At 42.4% G+C, this 24551-nt stretch overlaps 1 protein-coding gene across 1 annotated transcript in view; it reads left to right on the forward strand.

Annotated features, from left to right (window-relative positions):
• The window catches only part of REC8 (REC8 meiotic recombination protein), a 1573438-nt gene that overhangs the window by 1339983 nt on the left and 208904 nt on the right, over positions 1-24551 (forward strand). The window contains exon 9 of the mRNA XM_044058157.1: positions 21444-21583. Coding sequence (XP_043914092.1) covers positions 21444-21583 — 140 coding nt within the window. The remainder of the gene's footprint in view (positions 1-21443; positions 21584-24551) is intronic.

Below are 24551 nucleotides of genomic sequence, written 5' to 3' on the forward strand. Positions count from 1 at the left end.
ACATTTGTTGGAGACTTGCAGTCATCTTTTGTTGGAGATTTGCAGTCATCTTTGCAGGCTTTACCCGTAAACTAAACAGAATGCCAATCTATCATGTGTGGTCCATAACTTTTGCAGGAATCCGTTAAGCAATTTATCTTGAGCTTGTTTGCTGTTCATTTTTTACTTTGATCATGTCTTCCCCATGAAACAAGTAGATAGTTGTGTCAGGCAGCAGGTCTTTTGGATAAGAAACATTTTTACAAGTGGGGGTATCCCAGAGATTGCTACTTTCAGCATGTTACTTGGTAATTTTATAAAGCTGAATATAAATTATAATTAGAACTGCAGTGCAAGGGAGTAGTGGTTTGAGTTGAGTGCTGCTTGTGTTTTTATACTTGATTTTGACTGGCATTCCAGTAATGTATTTAAAAAGTAATTTATTTTTTCATGCCTCACAACCTGTTTCCATATGGATATTAAGTAAGTTATCATGTAGCCAATGCATTGAAATATTTTTTTCTTCTACACTTCAGTTTGTCTTGATTGGACTCTCGTAATGACTGTTTGGCACCCAGGGCGGGGTATTTAATTAAAGTTCCAGTTGTTGTGGTTTTGAGCATAGCACCACCCCTTTCTAGTTGGCCGCACCCCTTCCCAATTGGCCCCACCCATTCAGCTGTCTCCTGCAGCCCTCCTTTAATTTGAAGTCACCAGCCGCCACTGGATTTTGGATACAGGTCCTTAAGAAGAATAAAAACTACAATATGGAATATTATATTCATAAAGTAGCAGAATATATCCTAAGAAATGAATGAATATGGGGATGGAGAAAGGAAATTTTATGAATAGAGATGACTGCAAGTAAGGACATAGAAAATAAGCAAGAGGGGCCTATAATTTACTGGAGGAAAATTAGCAAAGAGGCTAAAGTATTATGAGCAAATAACTAATGAGGTAAAGGTAGTTGAGTGGGATAAGGTTAAGCAGAATTTTGGACTGTAGGTAAGAAACTGCCGTCCCTACCAGGGATTGATATGAATATAGGCAAAGAGGAAATTGGCAGGTGAGTAGTAATTCAAAGCACAATTTGTTTAGAGTTTGTAGTTGGGTGTAGAGCAGAAGTTACTGCTTAACAAAGGGAGAATTAATGGAGTATACAAAATATTGGATGGTAACTGTAACAATCAATCAGAGGAGGTTAGAAAAGATTTTTGAAGAATTGGGAAGGCAGTTCACAAAGGGAAAAGGGAAAACAGCTATATGGCTTCTAAATATGCAACAAAGTCTGGAAGGTTTAGGAATTTTGCTTCAAAATGTTTGCATAGGTAATTTATACCCCAATCAGACTTATGCAGGTTTTTCCTCCTGTAGATAGCAAATACTGGAGACATGATGGGGAAGAGGGATTTAATTTGGAACTTGTGTTTTGGGGATGCAAACATTATCTACAGAATACTTTGTTGGAAATGATTTTAACCAAGGAAATTATTTTGCCACTAAGATTTAGGATATGAATTGCCCAAACAGAGTAAGGCCTTACCAAATTTAATATCGACTGCCAAAAAAAGCAGTTACTAGTAAACAAAAATCAAAGTGTAAAGTGTAATTGAAGTACTAAATAAAATGAAATTAAAGAACTGGAGGTGGGATCTTTAGAAAGGGGAAGGAGCAAGCTACATAGAAATAATTGGAATTTGTGAGAACAATAGAGACAGAATAATGTTCAGGAGGCACAAGGTTTAATGAAAGGTAGAATTTGAACATTTTTTTGTAGCATAGCAGTGAATGATGGTTATAAAGAAAAATATATGCACTAAACTAATGAAAATATCACTTTTTTTTCTATTACTAAATGTGCACCTATCATTGTTTAAAATGTGTGATTTTAATAAACGTGTTTAAAAATAGTCTTCACATTTACCTACTGTGTTTTAATCTCATATTTACTACCACCTACTGCATGCATGTACCACTCCCCACCATGACAGTATTATACTCCATTTTTGCATTATTAATATAAGTATGGAAAACTTCAAACGTCTTAACTTTTTTCCATTGCTCCTTAACTGCAGTTGTCTGTGTCTTATGGTGACTATTTCACAATGAGTGCTTATCAAACTCATGTCAGCATGCAGATGTCAACTTTGCTGCCTTACTTTTAGTATGTACCATCTTGAGGAATCCAGACATTAGCTTTTGACTTTGTACGTGTCTCAGGAGTTTTGGGAAACCTCCTGTGAAGATGAATATACAACAGGATGCAGAGGAAGTCTGCTTTGCTTTTATAGGAAGCAGAGGAAGTTAAGTAGTTCATTGTCTGTTTTATTTCAGCTTTTGGTCAGCTGAATTGTAAGAAATACGTTTCTTTAACACTGGTGGGTTAAATGCTAGTAAAATGAAGTAACCTTTTTTGTTTCCTAAAAGTCTTTGATAGACAAGTAGATACCACTGTGAACTTCACTCACCTAACCACCGACAATTGGGGCAACTCTTGGCTTGTAAGGCTGTAGGGCCCGTTAGCCTAGTAACCATCTATAAACCTATAAGTATGTAGATATATCATGATATACAGCTGTACCAAGGAATGGTGCACTGGCTTGGAAATGAAAGTGAACACAAGACTTTTGTAAGGGAAATTTGCTAAGCTTTTCCTTTTATCCATTCATATAAAAATATCTCAATATTTGCTGTAATAAATCCCCTTTTGAAATTCAGTCATGCTAAATAAGCAGTCAGATTCCAAATGTTACCCAAAATAAATTAGCATAAATGAATACTGTACTTGACATATGGATGTGCCCTTCACTTTGTGACACCCTATGCACATGAAACAGAAAATATGTCTAGTACTTTGTAATAATATTGCCTCTGGTCTACCCCATTGATCACTGCATAGCAAAATACTGCTGTTTGTACCCATTATTCATTACAAGTGGTGTGTGTGTGTGTGTGTGTGTGTGTGTGTGTGTGTGTGTGTGCACATATATATATATATATATATATATAAAATGTGTGTGTGTGTACACACACACGTGCTTTAAGAAAGTTCTAGCCAAGCTAGAGTATTCTCTGTGTAATACCTAAAACCCCTTGTAATGGAGGCCCATGAGATGCATGTAAATCCACCCCATAAAGACGCACCTTGTGTTTGAAATACATGGCTTTATGAATGCCCATGACTTTTTGCTTTTTTAGTCATTGTGGGAACAGTCAAGCTAATGAAGCCAAACCCCATTAGCTGTAGATATGCCATGTCTAGTAGTGAATTGTTTGGCTACTTTAGAGGTGCAAAGCTTAAGCTGTAAGGTGGAGTTCAGGGAAGAGTTAAGACAGGTACTGGGTGGCAGTGAAGAGTTACCAGATAGCTAGGCAGCCAAAGCAGAGGTGGTAAGGGAGACAGGTAGAAAGTTGCTTGGTGTGACATCTGATCAGAGGAAGGAGGACAAGGAGACCTGGTGATGGAATGAAGAAGTACAGGAGAGTATACAGAGGAAAAGGTTGGCGAAAAAGTGGGGTTGTCAGACAGATGAAGAAAGTGGACAGGAGTTCAAGGAGTTGAAGCATATGGTGAAGAGAGAGGTGGCTAAGGATAAGGCATATGGCAAGTTGTATGAAAGGTTGGACACTGAAGAGTTAGAAAAGGACCTGTACCGATTGGCTAGTTAGATGGATTGATCTAGGAAAGATGTGCAGCAGGTTAGGGTGATAAAGGATAACAAGGGGAAATGTGCTCACAAGCGAGGGGAGTGTGTTGAGCAGATGGAAGGAGTACTTTGTGGGGCTGATGAATGAAGAGAATGTGAGAGAGAGAGAGAAGGTTGGATGATGTGGGGATAGTGAATCAGGAAGTGCAACTGATTAGCAAGGAGGAAGTAAGAACAGTTATGAAAAGGATGAAGAAAGGAAAGGCTGTTGGTCCAGATGATATACATGTGGAAGCATGAAGGTGATTAGGAGAGATGGCAGTGGGGTTTTTAACCAGTTTGTTTAACGAAATCTTGGAAAGTGATAGGATGCCTGAGGAGTGGAGAAGTGTATTGGTACCACTTTTTAAGAATAAGGGTGATGTGCAGACGTAACTACAGAGGGATAAAATTGATCAGACACAACATGAAGTTATGGGAAAGAGTAGTGGAAACTAGATTAAGAAGGGAGGTGATGATTAGCGAGCAGCAGTATGGTTTCATGCTGGGAAAGAGCACTACAGATGCGACGTTTGCTCTTAGGGTGTTGATGGAGAAGTATAGAGAAGGTTAGGAGGAGTTACATTCTGTCTTCATGGACTTAGAGAAAGCATATGACAAGATGCCTATAGAGGAGTTGTGGTATTGTTTGAAGAAGTTGGGAGTGGCGGAGAAGTATGCAAGAGTGGTACAGGGTATGTATGAGGGCAGTGTGACAGTGGTGAGGTCTGCAGTAGGAGTAACAGATGCATTCAAGATGGAGGTAGGATTACATCAAGAATCAGCTCTCAGCCCTTTCTTATTTGCAGTGGTGATGGACAGGTTGACAGACAAGATCAGACAGGAGTCCCAGTGGGCTGTGATGTTTGCGGATGACATTGTGATTTGTAGTGAAAGTAGGGAACAGGTTGAGGAGACCCTGGAGAGGTAGCAATGTTCTAGAGAGGAGAGGTTTTTAAAAAATTCTTTACATTATGACTTAGCCTCCTGATTTTCAGTCCAAGGGCTGTTGTTCATTTCCATTAACTCTGGTGAATTTTCTACTTTGGTTTGCACTGTGTGTAGAACCTTCAGGGAATGTCCAGGTCAGCAGGACAAAGACAAGACTATATGCGTGTGAATAAGAATGGAGGACAGAGGAATAGTGCAGATGCAAGGAGTAGAGCTGGTGAAGGTGGATGAGTTTCAATACTTGGGATCAACAGTTCAGAATAATGGTAAATGTGGAACAGATGTGAAGAAAAGAGAGTGCAGGCAGGGTGGAGTGGGTGGGCGAGTGTGTCAGGAGTGATTTGTGACAGACTGGTACAAGCAAGAGTGAATGGGAAGGTCTGCAAAATGGTAGTGAGACCATCTATGTTATATAGGCTGGAGACGGTGGCACTGATGAAAAGACAGAAGTCTGACCTGGAGGTGGCAAAGTTAAAGATGTTAAGATTTGCATTGGGTGTAATGAGGATGGACAGGGTTAGAAATTAGTATATTATGGGTCAGCTTAAGTTGGACAGTTTGGAGACAAAGTCAGAGGCACGATTGCATTGGTTTGGACATGTGCTGAGGAGGGATGCTGGGTGTATTGGGAGAAGGATGCTATGGATGGAGCTGCCAGGTAAGAGGAAAAGAAGGCGGCCTAAGATAAGATTTATGGATGTGTTGAGAGAGGATGTGCAGTTGGTTGGTGTGACAGAGCAAGGTGATTCAGAGGATAGGAAGAAATCGAAACAGATAATCCACTGTGGCGACCCCTAATGGGAGCAGCCAAAAGAAAAAAAGGTGAAAAGGTTAAAACTAAGCCTGATTACCATAATTATTAGGCTAGTAGTTTTGGCTTTATTGGCCACAAAGGCTACTGTTCGTCATAGTTGTTTCCACTGAGAATGTCTAATTTCTAGCATTAGTGCTATGGTGCGTTGGCCATTGGTGCATAATTTTATCAAATATTTTTATGTTGTCTCTGACTCCAGGAGTCTGCTTTAATTTGATAGTTCTGCACTTCAGGGCTACACTCAGCTCTGTAGCATAGAGGGATAAAAGTTATGATTGTGACCCAGGTGACCCCCCCCCCCGCCTTCTGGTAGTGGCCCAGGTACTGAAAGAATCAGCTGCAAAACAGTGAGAATGATGAGATGAGGCTAGTGACTACTTGCCCATTGTAGGAGGAAGGACAGTGTTATTGGTCCTCCAGTATCATAAAGGATGGCCCCACCTGATGGAGAAAAAGTTATAAATAGCAATGTACCAGAACCACGCATTTTCTTTACCTGAACCAGACATTTTTTTACCTTAATGAAACTGTATCTGCAATTGAAACCATATCTATAATCTGTGCCAGCGTCAAAGCATATATATTTCACTGGACTTGTACTGCAAGTTCCCACTTGAGAAGAGTATGTCATCCACCATGGGTAGTGGGGTTAGGACTAAGCAAAAGAGCCTTTTGAATGACAGTTCACAGTACCAGCGAAGCTATAGAGGTTTTTAAAAAAAGTCTTTACGGATATGGCTTAGCCTCCTGATTCTCAGTCCAAGGGCTGTTCAGTTCCATTAACTCTGGTAAATTTACTACTTTGGTTTGCACTGTGTGTAGACCCTTCAACAAATGTCCATCATGTTAGCTGTATCAGATGCATACTTAGTGTATCAATTTATTGACATGATGACCTTTAAATAATTTACATTACTCAGCTGTTACTGTCACCTTTAAATTGGGCAGTTACAAATGTCTACATCACTTAATAGCAATGTAGACATTAAGTCTTCATTATTTCTTGACTTGGAGGAAATGTTTTCCTTACTGGCTGAAGGTGAACTAGAAGGTAGAAAGGCTGGGTGCATGTACATTAATTAATTTATTTAACTAGCTTTGTTGATGGAGTAGGTGGGGTGGTCCACAGGCCATTTTTAACCCACCTCCCGGACCAATTTGGCATTTACAAGTTTCAGCAGATAGTTGCAGTTCTTTATTTGTGCAGTGCAGAGTACAACTGTCCATTTGCATATCAGCAATGGTGTGACTTGGGGAAGAATAAATATAGCTGGCGGTTATAGTAGGAGTAGGTTAATTTTTCAGTTCAAACAATGTTTCACGTCAGTTTTTTAGAACAGTGGAGTGATGTAGATGATTCAATTAAATACTGATGTCATTGAACACACTACCAGTTGGTTTATAATTTAAAGAGAGCAGTATATAGGTTTATAGAAATAAGAGCTGGAAGATAGTACATTAGGAATAGAAAGCAGTATTTGCATATGTACAACATGTATCAGGCAACTGTACTAATGCAGTTTTTAAAGAGAAAATTTTTCAGATGCCCAATATAGCTAGCCATTGTCAAAACACTGGCAGTTATATTCATTACTAAGAAATTGAAGTAGCTCCTTTTTGAGTGTACTTAATTCCTTTTATTTTTGGATATATTAAGGTAGCCAGATATAAGTTTTAAAAAAGATTTTGATCTACTGCCAATCATTAGCGGACTAGAGTTCTGCTGTGGCGACCCCTAACCGGGAAAAGCCGAAAGACACAACAACCTTGCTCAAATGAGGTCTTGACAAACAACATTGTTTGTAGAAGAACATAGGACATAGTTGGTCTGTCTGTATTCTAGTGTATGCTTTAGATGCAAGCAGTATGAGCAGTGAATTAATCTGAATATCAAACGGTTGACTAGGAGAATAGCATTAGCAATTACTGGTATCCGAGTCTTTCTAGACAGCAGGGTCATGAATTTGCAGATCATGTTTGCAGTTTGTGAATTTTCTCACTGATGCCTTTTTGACATCATCATCACTGTCACCCCCTTTTTTCTCCATAGGTATGGGGTGACGCATCAACTATCGCCATCTCTCTTGATTCAGTGCCACTCCCCTACCTTCAGCAGACACACTGACTGTTCAGGTCCTCTCTCACACAATCCATCCATCTCTTTGTTTGACAACCTCATTTCCTTTGCCTTCTTGTCTGTCCCAGATGGTTTTCTGTTGTCTTGCATATGTGCCCGAAACACCTTAATCTGTTCTCTTTGACCTACCCTGCAGTTGTAGCTACATGTGCTTCTGCTCTGATGTCCACATTTATTTGCATGTCCCACAATGTGCATCCTACCACCTATCTCGGGCATTTCATATGCATAACCTGTCACTTCCTCAAGTGCTGGTCCTTCACTGCCCAGGTTTCTATCCCATACAGTAGTACTAGTCACAACACTGTTTTGTAAACCTCACTTTTCAGCCTCTTTGGCATTCTTGTGTCAGTTGCCTGCAGGCACTCTGATTCTAACTCTGATGTCCTCAACTACTCCTCCAAGATACTTGAAACTGTTAACCTCTTCCATGATTTTCACCTTCTGTCTTAATTCTCATCTTCTGCTTTCCCCATTTACTGCCACTGCAACTGTCTGTCTTGTCTGTTCCATCCTTTGTGCCCTTCAGCTTTGCATTCTATTTCCTGTCCCTTGCTGAAGTTCTGGTTCAGAGTCTATCTGTTAATACCTCATCTGCTTACAGCAGCTGTTTTAACAGCTTTATTGAATTATCACTTAAGACATAGGCAAGCATACATTTATATAAAACAAACTATGATAACATGTTCACAGTTGGCAAACATTGTACATCACATACATGCTTTTATACAGTTATTAATACATCAGTACTTCCAGGTCTTGTATCTCTGTTACAGAGTTCACTACTTCAAGTACAGATGGTTTAGACTTGGATTTCCCTTTTCTAGTAATTGCTTTTTTGGAAGCCACCAGAATTAAACTTAACAAGGCCTTACTATGTCTAGGCAAGTATCCCAGCTCAACAAAATTATTTCCTTAGTTACGGCCATTTGCCAGTCAATATTTTTGACAGAGTACTCTGTAGGGAATTCCTAAAGTCTGCAAATTCATTACACTCTCAAAACATGTCCTCAGTTACCGCCTCCTTCCCATCACACCTCCAACATTTGCCATCTACCCGAGGAAAAATTCTTTGGATCTTGCTTGGGGCATAAAAATACTTAGTACATATGTCCGAGCAAAAATCCTAAATCTTCTAGACTTTCTTGCATATTTGGAAGCCATGCATATGTCTTTCCATTGTTTCCTTGTGAATTGCTTATCCAGTCTCTCTTCACAGTCTTTTCTGACCTCCTGTGATGGATTTTCCTGTAGTTATCATGTAATATTTTATATGTTCTACTAATTATTCCCTTTTTAAAAGTAGCTTCTGTTCTAGATTCAAGTAAAAACTCTAGCAGAGTAGGTCTTTCACGTCGGATTCCCCTATCCATTTCTCTTTGCCTATACACTTATGTCAATCCTTTATAGGGAAGGAGGTCTGTATCCTACAGTTCAAATAGCTTCTTGGTCACTTCACACTCTATTACCTTTCCCTGTCTAGCTCTATTTATTATCTCTCAATACCTTGGTTCCTTTGTCAATTTTCTCCAGTAAATTTCAGCCCCCTTTCTCCGTTCTCACATTGGCTTAGTTCTTAGAATACTTTCTGCTAGTTTCCGCATGTAGTATTCTGTATAACTGTTGTTCCCCTTAAGGATCTACATCAAAAATTCCATTCTCTCTGTGATAACCCACCACTGGACCAGTAATCAAAGAACCTCAGTCCTCACCACTGGCACCAGTGAAGGGACGTACACTGAGAGGATTACAAGTACACACACAGTATTTCCAGATGCAGCTCTCTGCATCAAGCACAGTTTCCCTTAAGAGCACACCTAGACCACAGTTAGTCAAGGCTGGTTTCTCCCTCTTCCTCCAGATCCCCTATAAGACTCCCCACTGGCACAGCTTATAGAGTGGACATCTCAGCTGAGTGACCAAGCCAAGACCTCCAGCACCCTCTCTGTCCAACCAGTGCTTTGTGTCCCTGCCCAAGTAGCTGACACATACTCTCTTTGAGGTTTAATTTCCACACACACCTGGGAGAGGCTGGAACAGGTTTACTAGCTATGCTCCCTTCTGCCCAGACTATAAGATAGTTACCACTGCCACTAGTCATCTCCTTAACTACTTTAACGCCCTTAACTAAGGGTGTCCAATCTTACTGTGTAATATTAATATTGATACACATGGTAGTTTGCCCAAGAGCAAGATTATTAGGAGTGGTCTACATTGTCACCAAATATGCAAGTACTCTCAAAATTTAAATATCTCTACACAGATCAGCCACAATGAAATGATTAACTGTTTTTAATAATAATAAAAGAGCAAGAAAATACTAAATCTAAATTCATAGTGACAGAGTTCAAAACCACAGGAAATATTTAAAACAATTTTACAGGACAGTCTCAAATAAAGAAAAATATCTAAACTAAGCTTCACTGTATTCCTGACTGAATCTAAGAGAATTATACTATAGCCTAATAACTTACTAGTAGAGCAAGGCAGATGTGGTGAATGGATATTCTAGTTGTTGTCAGGTCCAAAACAGAATGTAGAATGCTCTGTCTCACTAAGAGACTTCTCAAATTAATATGTAAAAGGTTACTGCTGGGATAGCTTGCAGAATTGCATAATGTCTTGTCATCTGACTCCTAGTTCCCAGGCCAAACAACCATTGATGAAGCTGGCAGTATTTAGTATCTGCCTGTAAAAATATACAGGCAAGGGCTTCTCCTCAGATCTCTGACAGATGCTGGAAGTCATAAAACAATTTCATTCCTTCATGCTTTCAAGACTAGTAATTAGTTCACCTAAAAACAATACAGAAAGTTTCCTAGTACAGACATTGTGTCTCTTGCTGAAATATGCCATCTTTTATGGCCTAGCTATAAAATAATTTAATTTCAGTTATTTTTCTGATGTTTGCTGGACTGAAAGTAACCTCTTGTATTCCAGTTTCCACTGTTAAATTACATACATTTAAACAGTTACAATAGTGCATGTACATTTCTGTTCTCTTCCAGTAGGACACACTGTGGATTCATTTTACACACAAGCATTTTACAGATACCTTTTCAGTACACACACACACACACACGTCTGTTCAAGCAGTTTGTTATACACATGACATACAGTTCTAATACATTTGTAACAAAAGCATCTTTTATATATCATTTCGATATTCACCAATGACATATAATTTACAAAATTCCAGTTAGTTGGGCTGGCAGTATCCCCTTTCGTCACACCCTCCTTATTTATTGAACCCCACCTCCCACATTTCATCATTATTACTTGTCACTTTGAATTATAGCTTTCTGCTTGTGTTATTTATAAAAACCTTAACTATGTAGCTCTGAAATAGCCCTTCAAGTCAGGTAATTCTAAACCACCTTGATGTAATGGGATCCTATCTCGCCTACATTCATAACTGATGGGTTCGGAGCCAATCCCTCGGCTCCGACTCGGCCACTATATAGTAGAACGAAGTCTCTAATTGGCTGGGCTACCCCTTATCCTAGAATGCACCACGCCTGCTTCCCCAGATCTCGTTTGCCACTTTTCATTTCAAGCTAGACGTGGTCTCGACTTGGCTGGAGCTAAGTAGTTTTTTGGTTTTTTGACCTAGAGGAAAAAGCATGACAAACACTACATGTTTCCTGTAAATGTTTCGGTCCTAAACAATATACACAAACATCAACTTGCTTTTTCCTCTAGGGTCCTTCAAGAACGTAAAAACAAGTTGATACTTAAGGGCCTTATTAAGCCCTCCTTTGAGGAAGCTTTGGCTTCTCCTTCCTCTCCAGCTTCTAAAAAGAAAAGGTCGTCGGCTCCGACCAGTCTGTCGGAACCGACTTACAAGAAGCATAGGTCGACCTCTTCTTCCTCGGCTCCAGTGGCTTCGGAGCCTTGGGTGGAAGGGTCTGCCTCGATACCTCTTTCCTCGGCTCCATTGGTGTCGGAGCCGCAGGTTGGGGGATCGAGAGGTGAATCATCTGCTTCGGCTCCGTTGGTCTCGGAGCCGTTTGAGGTGTGCAGCTGAGACTCTCCCCCCCGAAGTCCCCTTCGGCGCTGATACTTATACATACGGTTCCGGATCCAGTGCAGATAGTGTTGGAGCCGTTTCGGAGCCTGTCCCCTGGTCTTTTGGAGCCATTTCCTCTAAATCCTCCAGGTTGTCTGACTCAGATTTGGACAGAGTTATCCAGAGGCTTTTCCAGTCCCTGGTTTTTGCAAAAATGGTCTCGGCTCCAGCCCACTTGGCTCCGGAGCCGATCCCCACTTTGACATATCCGATTCCTCCTCCAACCTCCTCGGAGCCGTTGGAGTCGGTGATGGTAGAGCAGAGCAGAGTCGTCCAGTCGGAACCGAGACTCCCTCGGAGCCTCTCGGTTCCGACCATCATTCCTACCCTGTCCTCGGCATCAGGGTTCGGTACCGGGACTTCCTCGGTCGGGGCCGAGGGGAACACTTTGGAACTGGTAGCTTCGGTGCCTAGTCTTCCCCTCGGAGCGTCAGCCGCATGGATTCCCGGTACCGTCATGGTCTCTCAGCCGGTATCCTCCGTAGAGTCTGGAGGTCCTGCTTTTGAGGCCATGAGGAGTGCACTGGCCATGTCCTTGCCGGCTCAGCAAGTCTCTACCTCACCATCCCTAGACTTGGGAACTGGTGCTTCTGGTGTGCTTCATTCCCACGACAGCGGGGCCCCAGGGCCTGAGGATACCCCCTTGGGTGGTTCCCTTCTCCCGGGAGGTCCTTCTGAATCCGCTTTGGATGAACCTCCAAGGAAGAAATTGTGCAAGAGGAAGCACATTGACTCCCAGGATGAGTCTATCACTTCAGATACTAACCTCGATGATGCGGAGGGGTCCCCAAAATCGTCCTCGGATGACATCTCATTCTCAGATATCCTCGAGATCCTGAGACAGATAGGCGATTGGCAGTCCAAAACCCCTTCCGCAGAGGAGCCAGTCTTCCTCAAGGCTTTTGGGGCCCAGCCCTCCGCCTCCTGGGTGTCTACACCCTTCGATGAATTGCTAGATTTAGTTTCTCGAAGGGTGTGGGAACATCCTGATTCTGTGGAACCGGTGCCCTCCAGGCCTGACAAGTTCCTCTCAGCCCCTCCTCAAAAGGAATTTTTGTCCAAAGGAGTTGCAGTAGATGCGATGGTGGTGGCATCTGCCACTCAGCAGGACGTGGCAGAGGCTTCAACGTCTATTCGCCCTCCTAATAAGGATTCCAGGAGCATGGATAGGTACGGGAAGCGTACCCTTTCTTCAGCGGCCTTTACCCTGCGGTCGCTGAATTACCTTTGTCATTTCACCAGGCTCCAAAGGGACCTCCTCAAAGAGTTAGGAGAGTCTCTTACGGGTAACCTTCCTGAGGCGTTAGCCCAAACTGTTGGTGCCCAGATGACTACCCTATCTTTGATAGTCAACTCGTCCATGAGGCTCATCTCATATGCGGCCGAAGGGACGAGTAGAGCAGCGGGAACAGGCGTGGCTCTTAGAAGACACGCCTGGTTACGCTTGTGTCCCTTTGCTGAGGCTTTTAAGTCTTCCTTCACCGACGCCCCTTTTGATGGGTCCTCCCTGTTTGGACCCAAGGTGAAGGGACACACTGACTCGGTGCGAGCAGGAGGGCAAGACCTTGACTGCCGTGGGGGCCCGTTTTTCCGCTCCTTCTAGACCTTACCCCAAGGCCCAGAGAGGAGGGAATATGTGGTTCAGGAAATCTCAAAGGTCTTTCCCTACTCCACCGAGTGATCCCCCCTCTAGAGGCGGGGAGGGGGAGGATTCAGGATGACGCCGCCCCAGAGGCGGCAGAGGCCCCCATAACTCTGGAGACCGCGATTCCTTTCCTTTCGTGGTTCATCCTACGCTCCCCGTCCCTGAGACGTGGCCCGACTGCGCATTTCCGGAGCCAGTCAGGGGTCGTTTTGCGGAATACCCACAGGCTTGGGAATCTATCACCAAGGATCAGTGGGTGCTCCGAACCATAACCGGAGGCTATCTCATCCCTTTCACCAAGATCCCCCCTCTTCCTATCAGGAAAATCCCGGATGTGCCACCCAGTCAGCAGGATCAAGCAGCGGTCGAGGTTTCAAAGCTGCTAAGAAAAGGAGTCATCCAGCCTGTCCCCGCCGACCAGATCGGATCAGGAACTTACTCAAGACTATTTTTGGTGCCAAAAAAGACAGGGGACTTGAGGCCCATTTTGGACCTCAGCTCATTGAATCGCTTTGTAAAAAAATCCAAATTCCGAATGGTCACCCTTCAGTCCATTCTCCCGTTATTGGAGAAGGATGTCTGGATGTGCTCCATAGATCTCAAGGATGCTTACTATCACATTCTGATAAGTCAAGAGTCCAGGAGTCATTTACGCTTCCGCCTGGGAACCAGTCATTTCCAGTTCCGAGCACTGCCCTTTGGTCTCACCACAGCCCCCAGGGTGTTCACCAAGTGTCTGGCAGTGGTGACAGCTCACTTGAGAAGTCTAGGATTCCAAGTGTTTCCCTATCTAGACGACTGGCTCCTTACTGCCACCTCCAAGCATCTATTAGTTCGGGCACTTATGACCACAGTCAGTTTGGGTCATTCACTAGGAATCACGTTCAATTGGGGAAAATCTGTGCTGCATCCGTCTCAGCGTATTACATTTATAGGCGCAGAGTTAGACACAAGAAGAATGCGGGCATTCTTGCCTGTAGAAAGGATTCAGGTCCTGCAGTCTCAGGTTCAAACCCTGTTACCCAGATCACGAGTTCAGGCCAGACTGATTATGCAGTTATTGGGCACGATGGCCTCGACTATTCTACTAGTCCCCTTAGCCAGGCTGCACATGCGGGTGCTGCAATGGCTACTGTCGGTTCAATGGTCCTTTCAGGAACTTCCCCTGCACCATTTGGTCTAGATTACCGAAATTTGCCGTCGGGACCTACGTTGGTGGCTGCTTCGGTCCAACCTGGACCAGGGGCGACCCTTTGCCCTTCAGCCTCCCGTTGCCACGGTGACCACGGACGCCTCCCAGACAGGGTGGGGGGGTCATTATCTGGACAGGTCTGTCCAAGGCACGTGGCAGGCTCACGAAACGCATTTACATATCAATATCCTGGAAATGAGAGCGGTGCTACTGGTGTTCAAGCACTTCATCATGCTCTTCCACGGGGTACTATTGCGATCCTATCCGACAACATGTTGGTAGTCTGGTACATAAACAAGCAAGGCGGAACCAGGTCCTACCCTCTTTGCCGAGAGGCCATGAGAGTGTGGCATTGGGCGATTTCTACCCAGCGTTTCCTAGTGGCAACGCACATTCCGGGGAAATCCAATATAATTGCAGACAGGCTGAGCAGAACTCTCCTGTTACCCCACGAGTGGTCCCTCAACGACAGAGTGGCTGCAAACATCTTCGCCAAGTGGGGCCTCCCTTGTTGCGACTTGTTCGCCAGTCCTCACAATGCGAAATGCAGGGACTTCTTCACTCTGACTCCCTCTCAGGGGCAGATTCCCATGGACGCTCTAGCTCACAGTTGGCCCCCCGGTCTACTTTAAGCCTTCCCTCCGGTTCCCCTTCTCCCGAAGGTGATACAGAAGGCGATTTATCTAGGGAGCGACATGATTTTAATCGCTCCACACTGGCCTCGTCAGGTTTGGTTCCCCTTCCTTCTGAGGTATGTGGTGGAGGGCCCATGGTTTCTGGAACTAGTGCCTGACCTGTTGACTCATCAGTTGGGACAGTCTCACCCATCCCTCAGATCCTTGAGGTTGGCCGCTTGGTTACTCCACTTCCAACCTTAGTCAGAGATAACTCTTTTTCTCCAGACGTCATCCACATTTTGTCCTCTTCTCACAAACCTTCCACTATTAAACTGTATTCCAGCAAGTGGAAGAGGTTTGCTCTTTGGGCCCAGCAACGAGGTATAGATCCCCTTACTGCCCCAGTACCTCAGGTATTAGAATTCCTGGCTTCTTTGTTTTATTTGGGCTCTTCAGTTTCCACAATTAAAGTCCAACTGGCGGCTGTCTCTAATTTTCATGTCTCCTTTGAGCCTTCCTTAATGGCAAACAGGCTTTGCAAATCTTTCCTTAAAGGAGCGTGGCTCCTTCGGCCCCCAATAGCCCATCCTGTGCCCCCTTGGGATCTGAATATGGTTCTAGCTTCTTTAATTGCCCATCCCTTTGAACCAGCAGCTACTTGTGATTTAAAATTTCTATCTTGGAAAACCTCTTTTTTGGTGGCAATAACCTCTGCCAAGCGGGTCTTAGAGCTTCAGGCTCTCTGTTCTAATGCTCCTTATTTGACTTTTCACAAAGACAGAGTGTCTCTCAAGTTAAATCCCTCTTTCTTGCCCAAGGTAGCATCCCCCTTATGCATTCAACAATCCTTGGAGCTCCCGGTGTCTTTTCCCAAATTCTCCAATAGCGCAGAATATATTTTCCATCAGTTGGATGTTCACAGACAACTGCATTTTTATTTAAGTAGGACCAATCAGACATGAAAGTCAGATCAGCTGTTTGTGTCCTTTGCGGAAAATAGGTTGGGTCAACTGGTGGCTAAAACCACCATAGCCAAATGGATTAAAGATTGCATCTCCTTCATCTATTCACAGTCCGGCAAAGAGCTACCATTCCCAGTCAAGGCTCATTCTACCAGGGCAATGGCTACTTCTGTAGCATTTCACTCCAAATTATCGATAGATGATATCTGTGTGGCTGCTACCTGGACTTCTCCGCACACCTTTATTTCTCATTACAAGATAGATGTGGCTTCTCGAGGTAGAGCTTCCTTTGGTTCCACAGTTCTCAGGAGTATTTTCCAATGAGCCACCCGGGATTTAGGTGCTAGGGATGCTGTCCCATCAGTTATGAATGTAGGCGAGATAGGATCCCATTACATCTTTTAGTTATGTACTTACCATAACTTTGGATGTATGGGATCCATCTCGCCTACATTCATACTCTCCCTCCTTCCCCCTTCCCATTGGACTTAGAGGAAATGTTGCTACTTACTGAGTTTTTCTCTTGAAGGACTATAGTTTGTTACAGTTGTTGGTATGTTTCTGTGCCTGGATGTAGGTATATAAAAGCGAACAAACAAGATCTGGGGAAGCAGGCGTGGTGCATTCTGGGATAAGGGGTAGCCCAGCCAATTAGAGACTTCGTTCTACTATATAGTGGCCGAGTCGGAGCCGAGGGATCGGCTCCGAACCCATCAGTTATGAATGTAGGCGAGATGGATCCCATACATCTGAAGTTATGGTAAGTACATAACTAAAAGTTCTATCAGAAGGATCGACTTATCTGCTTGGTTTTTGCCCTCTTCCCCTCGCTGATAAAATACTTCAACTCTATTGATTACTGTCCACAACCTCTCCTCTGGCTGATAAAGCTATGCTTGACCTGTATATAAAACTGAACAAACCAAAAACATTTTCAGTGCTTGTATCTTGCTTATCCATATCTATAAACAAGAGCTTCCAATTTCTCAGTTTTTGTATTTTTTATTTAGTTTCTTCCCACATATCCTTAGCTGCCATAACATAATCCTTTTAAACCCATACTCCTAAATACTTCATTTTATTGTTTCCCTGTAGGTATGGGTATTGTTGAACCAATTCATGTATGGGTAAGTAGTTTACAGCTATAGCCTTTGTTATACCTGCATTAATTTTATACCCCCCCCCCAAAAAAAAAAAAAAAAAAAACTTAGAACTATCTCAGAATGTTCCTCAACAGTGAGATTCCCTTTTCTAGTTTCATACAACAGCTTTTTTTACACTGCCCCCGCTGACCTGTTTGCTAATGTACCAAACACCACTGTTTATATCTGGAAGATTTTTTGGTTACTGTTTGCTAATGAGGTCCATAATCGGTATGAACACCAGTGGTCTCCAAGCTGAATCCTGGTGCACACCTACTTGGAACATGAGCTTGTGTCCTTGTGTATAGCCTGCACTTATTCTACCATTGTTTCTGTGACTTTGAGCCATTGCAGGACTCCTCAGATCAGCTTTTTTGACTTGACATATGCTTTCTCCAAGTCTAGGAATGCTCAGCCTGTTTCCTTATCTCTAGGTTCCTTTCAACTATCTGTCTCATTGCAAGCATCTGGTCCATTGTGCTGCATCCTGATCTAAATCCAAACTACTCATCTCCCATCTTACTTCTACTACTCTGCATATTTATTTATCATTCACTTTCTCCAAAACTTTCATGCAGTGAGAGAGGAGTTTGAAACCTCTATACCAGCCATGGTTGTGAATGTCCCCTTGTTCTTATAGCTGGCATTAGAGCACTTATTCTTCAGCCATTTCTCTCCTAACTCACCCAACATCTTTATTATGCCTGCTGTGACCTCATCTGAGCTTGCTGCTTTCCCCTGACTTCATTTTCCTCAGTGCTGTTCTTAATTTCACCAGTGTGGGCTCATCTTGTATTGTAGGCTGTATATCGGATGGTACATTTTATTTTACTTATTTATAAATAATTAATTATAAAATAATTATAAATAATAAATAAATAAAACGTATTTAACATTTGTTAACCGGGAAAGTCCGACTTGGAATGAAGCCAATTTTCAGTGGAGGCCCGTCGAGAAATGCTCCAGATGCATGTCTTTGTAATGTGTGAGGAAACTGGAGCACCCGGAGGAAACCCACACGAACACAGGCAGGACATGCAGACTCCACACAGAAGATACTGCAGCCGAGAATTGAACCAGAAAATCTCTTGTTGTGAGGCAACAACGATACCACTGCGCCGTCCTGATAAGAAGTTTTTTGTACCATCTGCTCAGTACCTTTCAAAAAGATGGTAGAGTGCCTCAGATTGCCTTGTTTTTTTTTTGCTATTTCAACTGTTCTCTTAACCTTTTTGTTAATCAGCCAGTATTCCTTTTTTGCCTAGTCCATCTTTTCTGTTTTGCACTTATTCCCTGCACCCCTTTCTTCTGATGACTTCCTGGATTTCTGAATTCCACCACCAGCTTTTCATATGTACCTTATTTCCATACCTATCACTGCCTCATATCTGTTCTATAGTCCTGACACATGCTGTTTTGAGCCGCTGATGTTCTTCTTCAACTCCATCTATTTCCTCTTTTTCTTGAGTCCTGGGTATTTCCTTGAACTGTCCTGCATTCTGTCCATTCAATTACCATGTCTTCAGCCTAGTCTGTGTTGACCATAGAGCCTTCTGTGATCACTGCTTGCAGCTGATTGTGGCAGTCAGTGGTTTATGCTGTGGGCCAAGTGTTTCACTGGGGATGACTTTGCAATTGCTGATTCTATCCCATTGCCTTTTCCTTACTAGGAGGAAGTCTACCTCAGTTGCACTTTTCACATTTTTGTAAGAGATCTTGTGATTGTCTTTCTTGTTGAACCATGTGATGGCCACTGTCAAGCAATTTGCGACAGAGAGGTCTAGAATGGCCTCTTCTTTATTGCTGTTGACCCACCCATGTGGACCCAGGCATTCCTCCTATCTTGTTCTGTCTGTCCTGATCTGTGCATTCACGTTCCCTGTTATCAACACCAGCTCATGTTGTCCTGCTTTATCAAGTGGGTCCTGCAGCTGCTGCTTGGATGCAGTCTTCTCTTTGCTGTTGCAGTCTTGCTATGCGGCATAGGCTGAAGCTATGAATAGTATCTAATACTTGCACTGGGGTTTGAATGCCATGAGTCTATCACTAAATTTGATGACATCCTTCATTGTCTTCTGAAACCTCTCTCTCACCATAATTCCCACACCATTTCAAGTCTGTCCTCCTCATGAGTAGTACACTGTAGATCCCAAGCCAAGTGACTTTGCTGCTGCTGCACTGCCCTTCACTTTTGGATCCTGGATACAGAGGATGCCCAGCCTTCTCCATACCATCATGTTATTCATTTCCAAGCTATATCCTGTCAGTAAACCTATGTAGCAATTCTTAGTTCATGTTTGAAGCAGATTGGCTATACGTTCAGCTTTCACTCAACAGAGCTATCCCAGGTAATCAAGCTTGCCAACTAGACACTGGCTGCCAGTAGCTTATTGACTTGTGGCTGCTGGTCTTTGATGATCACACACTGGCCAGTAGGAGCACATAGAGTATGCCAGGTCCTCAACCCACTTTTTCCTAACAAATATCCATGCCCATTTTTGCTGACCGTCAGCTGTTTATATAGTATCGAGTGGCAAGCCTTGACACAATACCTAGTCTGTGATCCATGCTCTTCTGTCTAGAGGATAATGTGCACCACAATTGATGCTCAAAGCAGTTGGTCTGTACAATGTTCCCCCAGCAGGCACCATCTAGAGTGTATGCTGCTGCCCACAACTTTTCTTGGGTGAGTGTGAAGTGGAAACACCCAGTATATTTTTGGAAGATGGAGGAAGCTCCCAGTGACACAGGGAGAACATGGAAACTCCACACAAGCATTGTCTTAAGGTCAGAATTGAACCTTGTGCATGGGAGTTGAAGACTTTAACCATTGTCATGTGTATCTTTCTGGCACATGGCATGCACCTAGTGCCTGTGTCCTTGACCATAGTACCTTCTCAAGAAAAAAGTGCCAAACTGTTATTAGTAGAGAGACTTAACTTAAGTCATAGGGCTCATCAAGGAGTGCCTCTTTGAAAATCAGCTGATACTGTAGGAGAACATCTTATTTGCAGGCAGATACATTGGCATAAAGGGATAAACCCCTAACAAGAGCCAAGCTCACAGAAGTTTGACTAGCAGCTCAGACACCTGGAACAGCTAGGGGATAATAAAATATGAGGCTCTGCTTGCTTTCCTTTGTTTTGTGGTGAGGATGGGTGGGACATGTGTGTCTAGGTACATACTCCCTGCTAGACTTGGTGGTGTAACATCACGCTGAATGTGCTGCCATGGGGGTATCGTGAGAGCGTCACATGGGGAGACATGGATGATGTACCTTGAGGAGACCCATCTAGAGATGCACATTTTTTTAAACAGAAGGGCCTAAGTAAAAGCCCTGATACTTCAGTAGAGATGGGATCACTTCAGTCCAGTGCATTCAGTGCTTGCCTGCCTGCAGTAAATGAATAGCCTGAAGGGCTGTTTTGAAAATGAGCAGATCTGTGGAGCAACCATAGGTTAGACTTAATGGTCATTGGGAGATAAATGATAAATTCTGTTTTCATTTATCAGTGCTGTTTTATTTCATTTACATGCACGGCAATTGTCATTTTATATTTTAGAGGGCTAATACTAGCATTTTTCCTACCTTCTTTGTCATTTTACTTGTGGGCTGCTTCTACTACTTTTGTGCTTCTTGAGTCCGTGTTGAGATTGGTTGGCCTTCCCTTCTTAGTCTTTCCTATAGTCATTTTGACTGGAAAAAATTAAAATAAGAAAGGTTCAGTTTATGGGTATGTCCCCACTGTTCAAAAGATGATACGGTTAAAACAAATTATAGGGTAGACTTGAATTTAGATGGTCATTGAATTGTGTGCTAAGGATTCCCCCTTGATGTAAGATGACTCTTCCCCAAATGGAGCTCTGAACTTAAACCTTTTCTGTTGTAATGCTGTCTTTAGGTAGCTGCACTATTTTCCTCCAGTTTGGAAATTAGTTTGGGCATGCAGTACTCTGTTTGCCTTTGGAGTTCGTCATAGGTTTTGTACATGGTGTAATGACAAAGAAAGTGTCTAGCTTGTGTCAGGCTCCCTCATGTACTGACACCATCTGATACCTTTGTTCCTTGATGGAAGAAATTCCATTAGGTACTTCACACAGTCTTTTTCCTGAATTTGGGTTTCTTTTATTACAGACTTGATGGCATATCATTTTAAAAATACAGATGTGCTTTGAAATGGATACTCTACCCAATGGCTAAAATCAAAACTTTGAGAAATAAAACAAATTATTTTTTCTTTTCTTTCAGGTGGGTGGCTCCCTGATGAACTTCAGAGGTTGTGGACTCGATGTGCAAATGTGGAGAAGGTGGATTATGCAAGAAAGCGTGCACTTGAAGAGGAAGCAGAGGAGGCAAGAAGAGAAGAAGAAACTGTCAGTGAACTGGAGGTATATGGCAGAATGATATGGTGACACACAGCTTGGACTTTAGAAGTATAATTTATTAAGGAGCTGCTTTTGTTTGGGGAAATATTTTTAAATTCATGATAGTGCAGTTTTTATTTGTCTTATTTTCGTCATGCCTTATCCGGCTCGTCTTGCGTACAAAATATGGTGACAAATAAGGGCTACCAAGTATAGCTTGTCATTTCCTTTCTTTAAATCATTGCAAGTTTGCCATTGTAGTTATGTGTGATCTTGAATATTCTGGACTTTATTGAAGAAACCACGTTCACAGAAAGAATGTTGCATGCTTCTGCTATGCTTACAGTAAGGGAGAAATACTTTCTCAGGAAATCTTGTCACATTATTCGCCCCCCCCCCCCCAAAAAAAAAATTCTTTGTTTTACAAATTATGGTAAATCTTTCAAAATTTGATTAATTTTTTTTTAATGTGTGAACTTATGCCTGTGCTTTTTACTGTCATCAGGGGGTGTGCATAAATACGACTCCATATCCACTATTCCCTCAAGTCTTTTAGTGCAAATCTGGTTCCATTTTTTATGGTACTTTTATGCACATCTTTTACTACCTTGAAACATATTTCTTTGCAAAGCTGTGATTTCCTGAAATAGACATTATTCTTGAATATGTTTTGCCTATTGTAAAAAGAGTAGCCTTTTTTGTACTGATAATGTTCATTATGCATCCTAGAATATGTCACAATTTCTTGCTGCCTCCTTGCAGTAAGTTGCCATAGTTGTGCCTCCTAAGATAAATAGTCAAGGTATCTTTATAATCTTATTATTGAAAGTACTTTTGTCCCCACCCTAGTGTAGTCATGCTCAGTATTTTGAGTTAGGGTGTATTTCTTTGCATTTTTATAAACGGACTTCCTGCATCATTGACTTGTTCACACACTGTAACACCATATATGATCTCTTCAAGCTCATGCCTGCAGCATAAGTTGTGTAAACAAAGCTTTCCTTTCTAGCCTGCTGCCTGAGCACTTCACTTGTAAATTGAATCATTTCCTGTGGGCGAGAAGTTACAGATGTACAATTCTAACCACTAAATTCTGCAGTTGTGCATTTAGTGCCATGTAATAACAAATGGCCACTTCTTCCATTAGGAAATAAATGAATAAAGTGCACTTTATCTTTACCTTACTATAGAAGTATCTGGTTGATCTGACAGCACCCACATGAATGCATGCCCACACACAACAGTAATTCCCAGGAGCAGTTTCATTCTCTTAGGTTTCCTTGGTGGTACTGTGGTAGTACAAAAATCCAGCATTTCCATTTTAGCCTTTTTTTGCAGAGAAGTCCTACCACGTGCTTGACCACTGCATTTTGGAACATGCTTCCAGCTGTTCTAATGGGACCTGCATTGGTTTATGTCAGCAGTATACCAACCAACTGGATTGTGAGGTCTGTGTACAGCTGTGGATGGAGATGTCATTTCCCTCCTCCACACTTTTTAAAAGGCACTCTGCTTGGAGGTTTTTGACCATTTACTGGTATCTGCTGTAGACAGCTTTTGGACTGTTTCTGCATTGAGGCAATATCACCGTTTAGTGTGGAGAGCTGTTCTGTTTTTTTATATTGATTCCCATACTCCAGTTGATAACTGTCATATGTAGAACTGGCATAGCCAGTTATGGATTACATAGTAAGAGTTTTTAACTTACTGAGTGCAGATCTCATTTGTAATGAATTTATGTGAAATTACTGTGCTACTTTTGAGTTGGTGCTTATTTTGCATTTTGTAAGCTACTTATCACAATGTCAGTTTGGTGGTCTGTATAACGGTTACTGTTTCACAGCAGCAGAGTTCACTAAGTGTATATGATGGTAATGTTAGCTGTAAAGAATGGAGTAGAGGCAGGGATGATGTGTATGTGTCTAAGATCATTTGGAAGTGTGCGCATACTATGCCAAAAGCGGTGCTACTGAAGAACAAATTTACTCTTTCCTGAAGAGTACCTTAGATGAGTTAATTTACCTGATCTGCAATAAATGGTAAGCAAACAAGCACATGTTTTAAAGGAGAAAACTCCTTTTTACCTACCTAACTGATAATCATTTTCAAGAGGTTATTTTTTAGAAAAAACACAGATGTTTCAAAACAAGATACAAATATGTGACTTAGTGGAAAGAGAATATGTACTTTTTCACATAAACCCATGTGAAATCAGTGAACAACCTTGGGTGTGGGGCAATTTAATGAGCTCTTAGGAATTCACTCACAACTGTCTGTCAAAACAAATTAACAAAACTAATGCATTTGTGAAGGAGCTTGGGTCTAAAATAAGATGTGATGTTGTCAATCTTCATTTATTCTTGACTGATGGGTTATACAAAGCTTGGGGCAGCCCAAAACTCTCAAGCTAAGGCTCTATCCATAATACCTCTCTTCCCCTTACCTCAGATCTCATTTGGCGCGTAGAAAATTGGACGCGTCTGTCGATGCCGTCAGCTGAGTGCCTAAAAATTTCTTCTTGATCTAATTATAATACTGTAAAAACCTTTATTTTCATTACTAGTTAATGTCGTTGGTACTTTTTTGAGTGAGTGACCCTCTTTGGAGCTTTCTACCCCCCCCCCCTTTTTAACCTTATGGTAATTCTCTACCATTGTTGGTAACAGGCCTCTTCTTCCCGGGTTACCGTTGGTAGCCCTTAATACCATCGTCGGTATTTTTTCTTCTGCCTTTCTTTCCGTTACCCGTTTGGGTGTTGTTCTTCTTATACCATCGTTGGTTTATCCTTTAAAAAATATATTTAATTGATCATCTTTCTGCCTTTTTCTACGAGCGTGCGTGTGTGTGCGTGTACGTGTGTGTGTATGTGTGTGTCACTAACTAGACAACATGTCAGAGAAACAAAAAGGGACCTCTGGGTTTAAACCGTGTAAACACTGTGGCAGAAAGATGCCCAGCTTGGATGGGCATCTTTCTTGCATCCACTGTCTAG

This window comes from Protopterus annectens, chromosome 16.part0 (assembly GCF_019279795.1).
Source record: "Protopterus annectens isolate FY-2018-M chromosome 16.part0, PAN1.0, whole genome shotgun sequence".
Taxonomy (NCBI): domain Eukaryota; kingdom Metazoa; phylum Chordata; order Ceratodontiformes; family Protopteridae; genus Protopterus; species Protopterus annectens.